Source organism: Bemisia tabaci, chromosome 2 (assembly GCF_918797505.1).
Source record: "Bemisia tabaci chromosome 2, PGI_BMITA_v3".
Taxonomy (NCBI): domain Eukaryota; kingdom Metazoa; phylum Arthropoda; class Insecta; order Hemiptera; family Aleyrodidae; genus Bemisia; species Bemisia tabaci.
In genome coordinates this window covers 60,417,044-60,430,166 of record NC_092794.1, presented here as the reverse complement: position 1 = coordinate 60,430,166, position 13,123 = coordinate 60,417,044, and the positions used below count along the sequence as shown (strand labels likewise).

Here is a 13,123-nt window from a genome sequence, read left to right as displayed (position 1 = left end):
ATCATTATAAGACTAATCCCTTGTCCTTAGCTCATTCTGAACTCGAAACATTACTCGCATAAATTACGTCTAAAACATGATCAAATTTTAATTTAGGTATGTCTATGTACTGCGCCAGGTTGCGACCAGTTTTGACCAAAATTCCGGCAAATTTTAATTCAAAGGTGTTTCACATCAGAAGAAGAAAACAAAGAAAAAAAGGCCAGCTATCTGACAAAAAAAATTAAAGTTGATTAAAGCTGGAGAAAGTAACCCTTAAACGCTGCAGATGGGAAAAATTAGCTTACAATTGGACTACATTTTGCAATTTGGAACTATAAATTCTAGCCCAGTTTAAAAACAACGTATGTGCCATTAGTTTCCCTATGCACATAAGTGTTTTTCCAGAAAAGCCAGAATTTATAGTTCCAAATTTCAAAATGCAGTCCAATTAGAAGCGCAGTTATCAACCTTCACTGAATGCGCGAATAACAGAACGTACAACATGCGTTACTTAATTTACAACATTGACGCATTTTTATTTCAAGTGGAAGAAATAAATTTTTTGCAAGTTTTCATCGATACTTCAGTTAAAATCATACATTATAAACATTGCACACATATTTTAAAATCATAAACATAATCAGTTTCAGTAATGCCGCACCGCGGCGGAGAAATTCATCATCACCATACGAAACTTGTTTGAACGTTTCCATTTGCATTACTTGCCTGCCGTCTACTCTACATTCCTCTTGATATTTTAACAACCGCGTTTGAGTATAAGCACAGAAAAAACATACTTATACCTGATGTTTGCATTATTCGCAGAGCGAAAACTTGTCGAGGAAAATTAGGCGTCTAAGTCAGTGTCAGGCTTGCCATGTCGGAATAAAACGCAAGACTTAAAAAAAATTAAGAGTCTATTCACGCATAATGTCAGTTACATTACGATTACCAACAACGGTGTAATGTAACACGATTATATGACTAGAGTAATTTTCTTGCAGACTGAGTTGCAATAATTTTTGACAGCGAGGCGTCGATTAACTAAAAGAGTTGCTAGCACCGAGAGGATCCTGACAAACATTAGAGTTGCTAAACATGGGCTGGAGTGGGAACATTTTGCTGGGGGGGGGGGGGGGGGTTTGCAAAAGGATACCTCGTCTAGGGAAGTCAAGGGGCCTTAAAAAACACCCCGCCATGGAGAATGGGTGGGATTCCGCAGATCTATAGAGAAGCTCGGGGGATTTCTCGAGCTTTAAAGAGGATCTGGGGGCCTCCCCCGCAAGATTTTGAAAAATGGAGTCGTCTCAGGAGCAATTCTGAGCTGTTCTCACTATCAAATTACACAATATCCGATCTTATGTAAGTTCCGCTCATGCTTTTATGATTTCTAAACAACGGAAACGCCTTCCGAATTGAGAACGAGGAGGACAGGGAATAAGGGAGTACATTTTTTAGTTTCAAACTTCTCAGATTTGAAAGTCTAGAAAACCAACGATATTAACGTAAACCCCAAAAAACTACAATCTGTCAAATCGACAGCCAATCTATGTTTGTTTAGATTCCTAGGCTTAAAAGTCATGTTCAAAATTAAGGATGTCTATCATTAATAACTTATATCCATATAAAATATACTCTAATAATAATTATTCCCGCCAATTAAGTTCAAACTTAATACTAAACTAAGTGAGTTCCAAACGCAAGAAACCTCGCAAAGAGTCTAGTTTCATGATGCAATTTTGTAGAACTAAGTTTGAAATAAAATTCCTGATTCGTATTAAACCATTGACAGAACAAAAGCGCAGACACCGATGACACGAAATACTTTATAGTAACCTGGAAAACTTTGAGCGTAAGAAGACGCGTGACCAAAAGTTAAAGGCGGCTGAAACTAAAGGTGGCTAGCAAGTCGAACAATTACCAAGGAATGTCCCTGTCTACAATGAAAAGATATGAGGGGGGAAAATGCTGATTTTCCTACATTTTTTATTCATTTTTCCTTGATAAAAAGATGAACTTATAGCCATTTTACCAATATTTCTAGGAGCAAAATTCTGATTCTCCTTAATTTGTGACTCTTGTTTCCTTGATAAAAGGAATGACTTAGTAAGTTTACTAATATTTACATCCTAAATCGTAAATTGGGTTCAAGGCAATAAAACGACAGTTGATCGAAATCAAAACCATCCGAGTGATCAAAGATGGAAGCTTTTCTCTTCTCTTATTTTAAAAAAACAAAATGAAACATGGGCGACCTTGAATGATACTAAGTACTCGGGATTTTTTCCACCTTCTTTGTGCCTCAAGGTGTTTAAGTTCAATTTTTTTAAGTTTGACAATATTCCGCTTATCTATGCTTTCCTTAAACTCATATATATTGAAGTCCATATAGTGAACGTCCATTAAGCATCAGGACGCACATCGGTGTGATACAACTATTCCTCAAGAAATTTTACAGTCTTTGTGAGCGTTTATTCATTTCGTAACTGTATGGGAGAGGGGGTTATGAGCTTGCGTTACGCTGTGTTACAAGGGGGAGGGGGGTCAGTGCCAGCGTTACGTAACCCTCTCAGTTGGTTAAAAACACAGAGAATCCGAAATGTATCATTCTCCATTCTTCACGGTTATTTGTCACACTACCTTCTCAAAAAATTCAATTATACCTACAGCGATATATTCAACAATCTCTCACAATCTTTGGGATATTAAAGGAGTACCTGTCATACAGCAAGAGTTACGTGATGACTAAGGAGGTCCGTGGTTGCGTTATAAATCATTACTGAGGGAAGGAGGGGGGGGGGGGGGTCAAAAATGCCGGAAAAATGCGTTACGTAACTTATGAACGCTCCCTGTCCTACAACTGAGTCAGTTAGAACGAAAACACACCAACTCGGAAAAATGAAAGTAATCAAGACACACACTAAACTGCACAGTGGATGTAGAAATTAGTCTCAGAAAATATTTACGGTGCCGAAATGCAAGCAATTAAGGACATTTTAAAGGTCCAAGTTGGAACAGATGAGCTAACTTCAATGACCTTTATAAAGATTAACAGTCTTTGATGAAAATTGAGCATTTCTGAGTTACCGAGTTGGTGTGTTTTCGATCTCACTGATTCAACTCAAGATCATTGGTGAAAAGTTTCAAGTAGCTATCATCTCTCAATGCTCAAATCAATTTAAACTGATTGATTGAGTTACTTTTTTTAAAAAAAGAAAGGAATTCCGCATTAAAATTAGAAGTATGTTACCTACATGAGTTACTAACTTTATTCTAACTATATGTTCATGTACATTTTTCTATCGCGCTATTAAATTAGCAAAAATTAAAGTGGCAAAATCAAACTTGTCTATATATTGATCCAAACTAGCAGGTAGACGTTTTCAGGAAATGCGTAGTACTAAGAGACTCTTCGGTGGACAGTACTTACAAGAAGCAAAAAAATATGAACTGAAAGTTTAACAAGTCATTGGTCAAGTTCCAGAAAAATGGCGAACCCAATAAGTTGTCTTGAACTTGAATCTATGATAAGGAATTTATTTGAGAGGGTGGCAGACAACTCTAAAGTTTGAAAAAACTTAAAAATTCTCGTAGAATGAAAAATAATTGTGATGATACAGAGGAGCGATACTTCAGTCACCTCATTCATTCTCGACGACTTGTTAGATGGATATCACGAGAGTATGCGGCTTGAAAGATGAGTTGCATTTAAAAACTATGACATTCATTTTTAATTAAACCGCTTCTTTGATTGTAGGGACCAATATTTCCCCAGGAAATCAAGTTCCGGGAAATAGAAAATAAGTAGCGGGAAAAATCTATGTAGCAAACGTTTCCGGAACGTTCACAGTGGCCTGGAGAATTTGCACGAAAAAATTTCGTTGCTTCAACTAAGAGTGCTTAATGAGCGGAGCTCATAGTAATTTTTATCATTTATTATTATATGGGAAATTGTTGAAAACGAGATTTATAAGTGAAAAATTTAACGCTTGGTGACGGTGCCAGGCGGCAATTCCCATCTAAACACAATAATTTTAGCAGATGGGCCATCTGATAGTCATATCTCATCCAAAAACTGGTCAATTTAAGAACCAAGGGTATTCTCGTGCTTAGTTCGGTCAGTAGGTTCCTCTTTCGTGTGAAATTTATCAAATTTTTGATACCTGCAAATTCTCCACTACCGGTAAGATAAAAGAAGGTCGAGTCTCAGAGTAAGGAAAGCAGGGCCGCCAAAACACGAGATGGGACCCGGGACAAATTGAAGTGACGGGCAACTTGGGTGGGGGCAACCACCGCCTAACAAAGGGAAGGTCCGGGAGGCTCCCCCGGTGAATTTTTGAAATTGAAGGTAAAATAGATGCATTTTTTAGCTTACTCGATGTAAATTATTTCAAACCTTTTCGATAGCTCTAATTGCTGAATATGGCTTCCAAGAATTAAGAGAATAGATGCATCAGAGGGGCTCGTAAGACTGCAAGTGAGGACCCAAACTTGGTTAGTACGCAAAAATTGTGCTTACTCAAAAGGTCCAGAGACGGATGAACAAATTGCTCCGGTACCTTACCTCACAATTTTGAGCCACTTCGACCCCGGGCCCCAAGATTAGAAGACCAGTTTGCCCACCTCCCTCCCCCCCCCCTTCTGGGCGGCCCTGATTAAGACTCAGTAAAGTAATAGTAGTAGATGCTGCAGTAGAAGTAGTAGTAGTAATAGTAGCAGTAATAAAAAAATTGTACATAATTATGTAAAAATCAATCTCTAAATAAGGAGACAAATTCAATAAAATGTTTTAAAAAACCATTTTTCCCATGAGCTGCATCCAACTTAGGACTCATTTGAACCGATTATTTTCCAAATCACGTAAATAATTCATATCAAATAATTTAAAACAAAATACAAATGGAAGAATCAAATATTAACTCTACGTCAAAGATGAGAAAAATGATTGACACAAAATAAAAGTGTAGAGAAAAAGGAAGTCGTAAGGACGTTATTAAATCTATTCCACATTCAAAAGTAGAGAATTTCTCTCGAGCATTGATAGACTTTTTGTTAATGACCTTTGACGAAGGGGTTGTTTTTTCTTCGTTCTCTCTGATGTTATCAATCATGTCCGATTTCAAAATAGCCTTCTACAGGAACACTCATTTTTTGGAATTCGAAGATTGTCAAGAAAGCGAATAAAACAGTTTTTCTTGTTCTTGCATTCGCTATTTTGGCGCTAACGTAATTTGGAAAATAATCGGTTCATTGCATCTCGCGTTCAGAAGTACAAATTCGAGAAACTGCAAACCTACGTTTACCGCGTGACGCAGTGAGTCGTCACTTTTTTTCTTTAGGAAACAGGTGTGACATCTTAAACCACGAGACACAAAGTCGGATGCAGAGTTATTATGAAAGTATCATTTGGTGCCTTAGTAAAGGGTGAGAGGTGCATTCGGCCCCAGAAAAGTTCCGTTGGGTCCGGATTCCGTTCCGGATCGTCCGGAACGAAAACCGAACCGGCGTGCAAATCACAGCTGTGACAGCCCAACGCGACGACCGCTGGCCAGCGTCGGCGGGAGTTCGATCGCAGACTTTGCCCCGACGGCAGGTCTGCCCGCCCAAGGTGGATGGTATAAAAAATGAAAACGGCCTCCCAGCTCACCATCATGAAAAGCGCTCGTTGCATCAACAGGTTACGAGCACACTCCCGTCAAAATGAAGTCATCGCTGACCACACAATGATGGGAGTTTCTGATCGTAACCTGATGATGCGACGAGAGCTGGGTGAGGCCTCGCGGTTTGTCAGACCGTCATATGGACAGTATAGGTCGAACGATTTCTCGAAAGCTTTATCCGGGGAAAAAGCAATCGACAAATCGTTCGACCGACTGCCCACCCGACCGTCCAACAAACCACAAGCACTCACCGTTTGTTTGACCATCAAATGGACAGTAAGTCGAACGGTCTCTCGAAAGCTTTTTCCGGGGAAAAAGCTTTCGACAAATCGTTCGACCGACTCTCCAACCGACCGTCAAACAAACCACATGCACTCACCGTTTGTCAGACCGTCAGATGAACAGTATAGGTCAAACTATCTCTCGAAAGCTTTTTCCGGGGAAAAAGCGATCGACAAAAAGTTCGACCGACTGCCCACCCGACCGTCCAACAAACCACATGCACACACAGTTTGTCAAACCGTCAGATGGGCAGTATAGGTCGAACGATCTCTCGAAAGCTTTTTCCGGGGAAAAAGCGATCGACAGATGGTTCGACCGACTGCCCACCCGACCGTCAAACAAACCACTCACCCTCAGTCCCTGCTCCCCACCACCCCCTTCTAAGACAACATCCACGCGGGAGGGATCAACATTCATCCACTCTTAATCTCGATAAAGTCATCTTATTGCGCGTAAAATTTTGTGAGGAACACTATGGCGCCCTTGGTTTTCTCTATGATCAATTCCCAAGCTCAAAAAAAGCTCTCGAAGTTGAAGCCGTAATGGAGAGGATATCTCACGCTACCCTGAGAATCCATCTCCATATCCAGTCAAACTCTCAATGCAAAGATAGGGGGCAAATACATTCGCAAGATTGCCGTGGTTCCAACTATGGAGTCCCCAAACAAAACGGCAACCCTGCTAATGCATTTGCAACCTATCTTTGCATGGAAAATTTAACTGGATACAGAGGAGGACTCTCTGGGCAGCGTGGGATATCCCCTCTACGACGGCCTCAACTTAGAGAACTTTGTTTGAGCTTGAGAATTGATTTTAGAGAAAACTAGTGGAACCAGCGTGTTTCTCTCGAAATCTCAAGGTGATTCGACGGTTGCTATGTTTTATGTCAGAGCGACGTGCGGTAAATCGCATCAATTCGTTCCGTAATTTCAGCAACTTGTTATTTTTTTTTTGAATTTTGAGATCGCACTTCTGTTGTCATGAGACTGAAAAATTCATGTAAGTACCAAATTTAACAAAAAAATTCAACGTATCGAAGGCAGGGTTTTGTAGAGGAAAAATATCGCAGTCGAGTGCAATTTCGATATTAGTATCGAATGCGATATTTTTCCGCTACAAAATCCTGCCTACGATACGTTGTAATTTTGTGGTAAATTTGGTACATGAATTCTTCAGTCTCATGGCAACAGAAGTGCGATCTCAAAATTCGAAAAAAATAAATAGATAGCTGAAATTATGGAACGAATTGATGCGAAATATCGCGCGTCGCTCTGACACAAAATATGGCAACCGTCGAATCACCTTAAGTAAGAACAAGTACGTAAATCGAAAATCCCTAACACATGCAAGAACTACAGTTGATAAATTAATTCAAAGGTTAGATTTTTCAAAAATAGTTACACTCATGCTTAAATAAGATACGGAAAGAAAAGAACAGAGCAAAGAAGGAAAGAGAGAAAAAAAAGAAACAAGAAAAAGGAAGGAGCGAGGGAGAGAGTGAGAAGGGGGAAGGTGGAAAGTGGCCGGGGGGGGGGGGGGGGGTTGGTGAGAGGTATTCGACGCTTCTTATCTGACCCTGTGAAGACGGAAAGTGAGGTTGAGCTGGGGAAAACCAATGTGTTATCGGCAAACTATGAACAAACGATTCGCCGAGGTAGGGTGAGGGGCTGAATGTCTAGATCTACCTGCTGAAATCCTCGGAGCCTGAAAGAATTCCTAGAAAGGTGCGTCTGTGTGCGTAACCTGGCATCCGGTGTCTGGGTGGGCACTGGCGTGAGCTGCTGATTGTGAACGGAGTGAATTTACCTAAGTTCCCGCCAATTCCTATCTGCCCTCTTCGCGCCAAAACTATCACACTGGCATGCATTCGGACCTAACGAAAATCCTCTCTATCTCTCTCTTGAACAGATTTTTCGGGCGGAATTAATTTTTTCTTCCGCCAGCAAAGAATAATTTTGATACTTAATAATTTTATCAATTCGTGCGGGCGGGGTTGGGGGTGACTACTCTTGACCTAAGAATCATTAATTCTAACATCATTTAGGAGTAACTCAAACTTTTCAAGAGGATCATTTGGCTAGAGCAATTAAGGGGGAAAAAAATTCCTCCCTCCTGAAAGAGAAATTTTTGGCATTATTTGATAACTGTCGGAGATTTTTTTTTAGCGGCAAATTTCACCGCCTCCGAACAACCTCTCCCTCCCCCCAATTATGTTGAAGTGACCCTCTTGACATCTTCTCAATTTTCAGAGAAAATCTAATTGAAAATTTTCAGGAAACGTGTGAACATAGGTGTACCTACATCAGATTTCTGGGTGGGGGGGGGGGGTCTTTTCAGCACAGAGAGAATTTTCGGAGGGTTTTTTCCGGGAAATCTTGGAATTTTTAATCCCTCCGAGATGCACTTTGAGGCTCTCTCTCACACCAAAGGCTGTAGATAAGCGCACTTCAAGTTCTTGCGACTTTCAAGGGATGCTCGCTCCCTGTCTTTCATTTATCCTTTTCTTCTCTCTGCAATTTCATCTAACGGGCTGAGTCGACGAAAGAGAAAATTCAAATTAGCTATTAAATGTTGAAAATGAACCTAAGGATTAACTCTGCCCATGAAGATTCGAACAATCTCAAACTTTTCCCGGTCTTCATAAATGCGATGAAATGAGAAAATGCAAACAATGTATGAAAGCTACTTTAAATTATGGAGAGACTACCTCTTCGGGAGACTATTGTACAAAATTTGGGGGGGGGGGGGGGTGTACCTACACATTTTAATTACGGGTGCCCAGAATACCTACTAGGAACTTTCAATTTTAATATTTATCGACTGCAAGGAACCTCTAGGGAAGACTGTTTTGCCATACTTGGGAGGGGGAGGTTCCCTACGCATTTTATTTACAGGTTTATAGAAAATCTACTTGGAACCTTCAATTAAAATATTCATAGACTTCAAGGAGATAATGTAAAGGCATGAGGCAGAAAACACTATTGCTGACTAGGATTAAGCTGAAATAAAGAAAATCCTGAAAAATTTCCACCTGTAAAATTAGAGAGTATGCAGACTTTGACTCAAGGCAGTTTAATCAAAAGTCTAGAAACCTCTCATCCTAACGAATACAGTCACTATTGCTGACTAAGAATAAGCTGAAATAAAGAAAATCCTGAGAAATTTCCACCTGTAAAATCAGAGGGTATACAGACTTTGACTCAAGGCAGTTTAATCAGAAGTCTGGAAACCTCTCATCCTAACGAATACAGTCACTATTGCTGACTAAGAATAAGCTGAAATAAAGAAAATCCTGAGAAATTTCCACCTGTAAAATCAGAGAGTATACAGACTTTGACTCAAGGCAGTTTAATCAGAAGTCTGGAAACCTCTCATCCTCACACATACAGTCCGCTCTTCCGAGCCTAGTCCAGTTGTCGCTGGAATTTTTAACTGATTACTTAATTCAGATTGAAGCAATATATGACTTTTACATCTTAGAAATATGGGCTAAAAGAGGTGCTTAAATAATTCCAGATATTTCGGCAGATAATTTCTATGAATATAATTCATTGAATTGTGTTTAACTCTAACACCTAAAAATAATTTTCTCATTAATTACCTATACTGGGTGTGTATGGGTGTACAGTACTACACAAGAAATTTCTGGCCTAAAAAAGAGGGATGACAAATGTTGCTAAGTGAAGCAGAATTATACGTAACTAGCTAAGGAAAACATGACAGCAAGATTTGTCCCTAAGTACTTGCTTTTGACTGTTACGGGAGTATAGGTACTGTGAAAATGAGGCACAATAATGAGAGAGAAGTACATAAGCAAGAATGGAAAAAGAGAGGAGGAAGAGGACAGAAAACATAATGAGAGTAAAATATGAGTTACGTACAATTTTGCAAACATGACACCAAATCTGAGCAGAATCGAAGTAAGATAAGTATGTGCTAGATCTAACCTGAATCCAGACCAACGCCAAAATACATACGCATCAAAGGGAGCTAAGTGTGACCAGGATATGAGACTCCTCCGAATGATAGGCACGAAATTAATCGAAGTAGAGTGAGAAGGAGACGCAGACACTCAAAGCGCGAAGCCGATAATATGCTGGATTGCTCGGAAACACACACGCACACACCGACACACGGAGGGACGAAATCACTCGGACTCCCGAAATGTCGCCGCACAACAGGTCGCTGGAGTGAAGAAAACGGAAAACACGCGCGAGTAAGTTCATGGTGAAATGGAGAAGTTCACATAGATGTCAATTCGAAACATTGGAAACGACGAAATTCGATGAAAGTTTCGGGGTTCAGTTCCCTCAATCGCCGGACACGATTTCGGCAATGAATTTCGTGAAACAGAAGGCCTCTCAGCGACGGCCATTGTCCAATCCAAGTGACAAATTACCGAACACACACGATAGTTTGTATACGCTTACATCGCCGAAGAATTTACGCGAAACACACGAGGTACCGAGACACACAGCGAAAATAAACGCCGGAAACAAGAAAATCATGTGAAACTACGAGAATCGATGGAAATTGTGGGTGTCCATTAGCAATCAATTTGCTCAAACGCCGAGCACGAGGTACCTACTTCGAGACGATGAAGGACTCAATTCAAGAGGCTAATTACTTCACACGATCAATTTGGCATACACCAAAGAGTTTTTGCACAACAGACGAGGTAACGAGACACATTCGAAGAGTTCTAAGAGTCTTAAAACTTTTAATAAAAGGAAAATCACCTGAAACCACGAGGGAGTCACTCCGACCGGACGCGAGATTACAACCGAATGGGACGATCGCTGACGGAAAAGTGCGGATCCTCAGGGCATGATTTGCATGGGGTGGGGGGCCCGGAGGAGTAGCGTCGCCCGATCGAGACTGATTCTGATTGGCGCACGCAAGGGTACCTTCGACAGACTGCATCCTGTTCGAAATTGGCGTCGTTCTGTCGCGCTAGCTTTTGATTTTCGGGTTTCTATTCCTTCGAGAACTGATAAAAAGCGTACCGCTCGATTTCAGACAGAGAGACGTCCGGTCAGTCCACCCCCCACGTAGAGATGGACGAATCCTTTTCGCAATCTCCTCTCACTTTCCACTCCTCAAAAATCTTTTCGGCCGAGCCGGCAGATTATGTAAGCAAAATGCAATGATGCGGAAATTTCCACACCCCGTTTTGATGGACTGCAGAAATGTGTATCTTCGTTTGCGACGTTCTGGCATGCTTGATTTCCTTGGTGCTTGGAAAATTACTGACTGTCAATTTTTTCGATGATTTTTCTTGTCTTTATGAAAAATTTGATGTGAGAAATTCAAGTCATGATGTATGTTCGGCCTCTTTTTAAAAAATGAAATAGGAGCGGAAATTTTGAAACACCGCAACTGAGATACGCATTTTTAGAGTTTCACCTTGATATGAGGGGGGGGGGGGGGGGCTGAGAGAAGGAACAAGAGAGAGGAAAAAGTCGCTTTTGGGGCGTTCGAATTGACCTGATCTTTCCCGTGTGCCCGTGCCGCCAAAAAATTGCTACCTATCTTTAAAAATACGCACTTCTTCGAGGGACATTTAGCAGCATTTGAATGGTCATACGGTGTTTTCGTTAGCACGGTTTTGCGTGGGAACTCGTGAAATGTCGATCTGACATAGTTAAAAACGCGCTTTAAATACTTCATGAGATCAATGAGATACTTATGTCGAAAGGTTAAAAAATTGATATCTTTTCAACTTTTTTTGACAATGACAATAATAATTAAAGCATTTTTCGATAAAAAAGCGCATGTGACTTCCATGCTGTTGAGATTGTGCAATGTAGTTCTCTAATTGTACAAGTGACTTTTAACCTGCTATGAATTTTTTTCTGAATTTACTCCGAATTTTTCCTAACTATTGTGAGGGAGTATGTCAACTGCAAATGAATTTCAGCTGCCGTACCTAAACGCTATAAAAAATTGCACTATCTTAGCAGCATTGCAAGCCTCATCATACGCCCTTTTTCCGAAAAATACCTCGATTATTGTAGAGCGGTATTTTGAATTCATTTCAGAAGATATATTCCAACTCATGAATATTGACAATTTTGATCTGAGAAAGTTGATGTTGAATTAAGTCTATACTCGTACTTCCCCCAATGTCTTGAAGTTTTAGAATTTCTGAAAATTGCACGAAACCTTATTTAATTTTCTCGTGTAGGTACTAGACGTCTATGAGTGGATAAGCATGGGCGGAACTGCCCCCCCCCCCCCCACAATTCTGGTTGGCCCTCTTCAAAAAATGTCAAGGACCGAATCTAGTAGTTTTGAGACAAACTTCATGGGAAATGTATTGAATAAACGTTTTTCTGGTTCTAAGTAGTTTTAGAAATGTTCCGAGACCCTCCTTAGGTACGCCATCATAAATTTAGAGTCACTGCATGAACTCGAATTTTACCTCAGCTTGTCTCTGACAACCCCCCCCCCCCCCTCCCTCCCTGCGGGTCTATTAGAAGGTCCGATTTTTTCGGGCCAACGGAGTAAAAGCTTCTCCCAACTATTTCTACCTCCAGGCAACTGTTAAAAATTTCCAGTATGTGTGGTACATTGATTCTTTTGTAATTTATGCTAAAAACCACAATTAAAATTCCGAAAAGTATTAGAAAATTCAGAAAAACCCACTTCAGGTTTTTTTTTTTTGGCTTCAAATACCACACAAGTGGTAATCCTTGCGCTTCCAGTTAGAGCCCTTCCCCCCTCGGTCCCTACCATGTGCCAGCCCAAGACGACCGTTGTTTGAGACTCGGGTCGCCTAGCTGGGAATCGAACCCGGGACCTCCTGATTGTAGGGCCAGCGCTACAACCACTACACCATAGAAGGCCGAGGTATGGCATATAGGAGAAAAAATTTGGCGAAATTTCTGTCATCATCTGTAATCTTTTATTCCGTTTAACTTGTAATTGAGAATAATGGCTTAAAATTGCTCTCAAGACGTTCCTGTATTCATAAATCTGCTGGAGCAGGGTGGCAAGAAACGTAAGGAAGAAATGGAAGATTGGAAATTTCAGTGAAATATTTCATGAAATTTCACGAGGCTGTGAAATGTTTCATATTTTTCAGGGGCTAGAGTCAGGCCCGCCACATCCCATCTCGGGCCCTGGTACCAATTTTCTGGCCCGGGCCCCTAGCACAGGGGGGGGGGGGGGGTTCCGGGGGGCCTCCCCCGGGAAGT

General features: G+C 40.8%; 1 protein-coding gene across 1 annotated transcript in view; it reads right to left on the bottom strand.

The window, feature by feature from the left end:
• The window catches only part of ckn (CRK like proto-oncogene, adaptor protein), a 283,105-nt gene extending 272,364 nt beyond the window's left edge, over positions 1–10,741 (bottom strand). The window contains exon 1 of the mRNA XM_072295983.1: positions 9,872–10,741. Coding sequence (XP_072152084.1) covers positions 9,872–9,905 — 34 coding nt within the window. The 5' untranslated portion in view covers positions 9,906–10,741. The remainder of the gene's footprint in view (positions 1–9,871) is intronic.
• Positions 10,742–13,123: the final 2,382 nt, after the last annotated feature.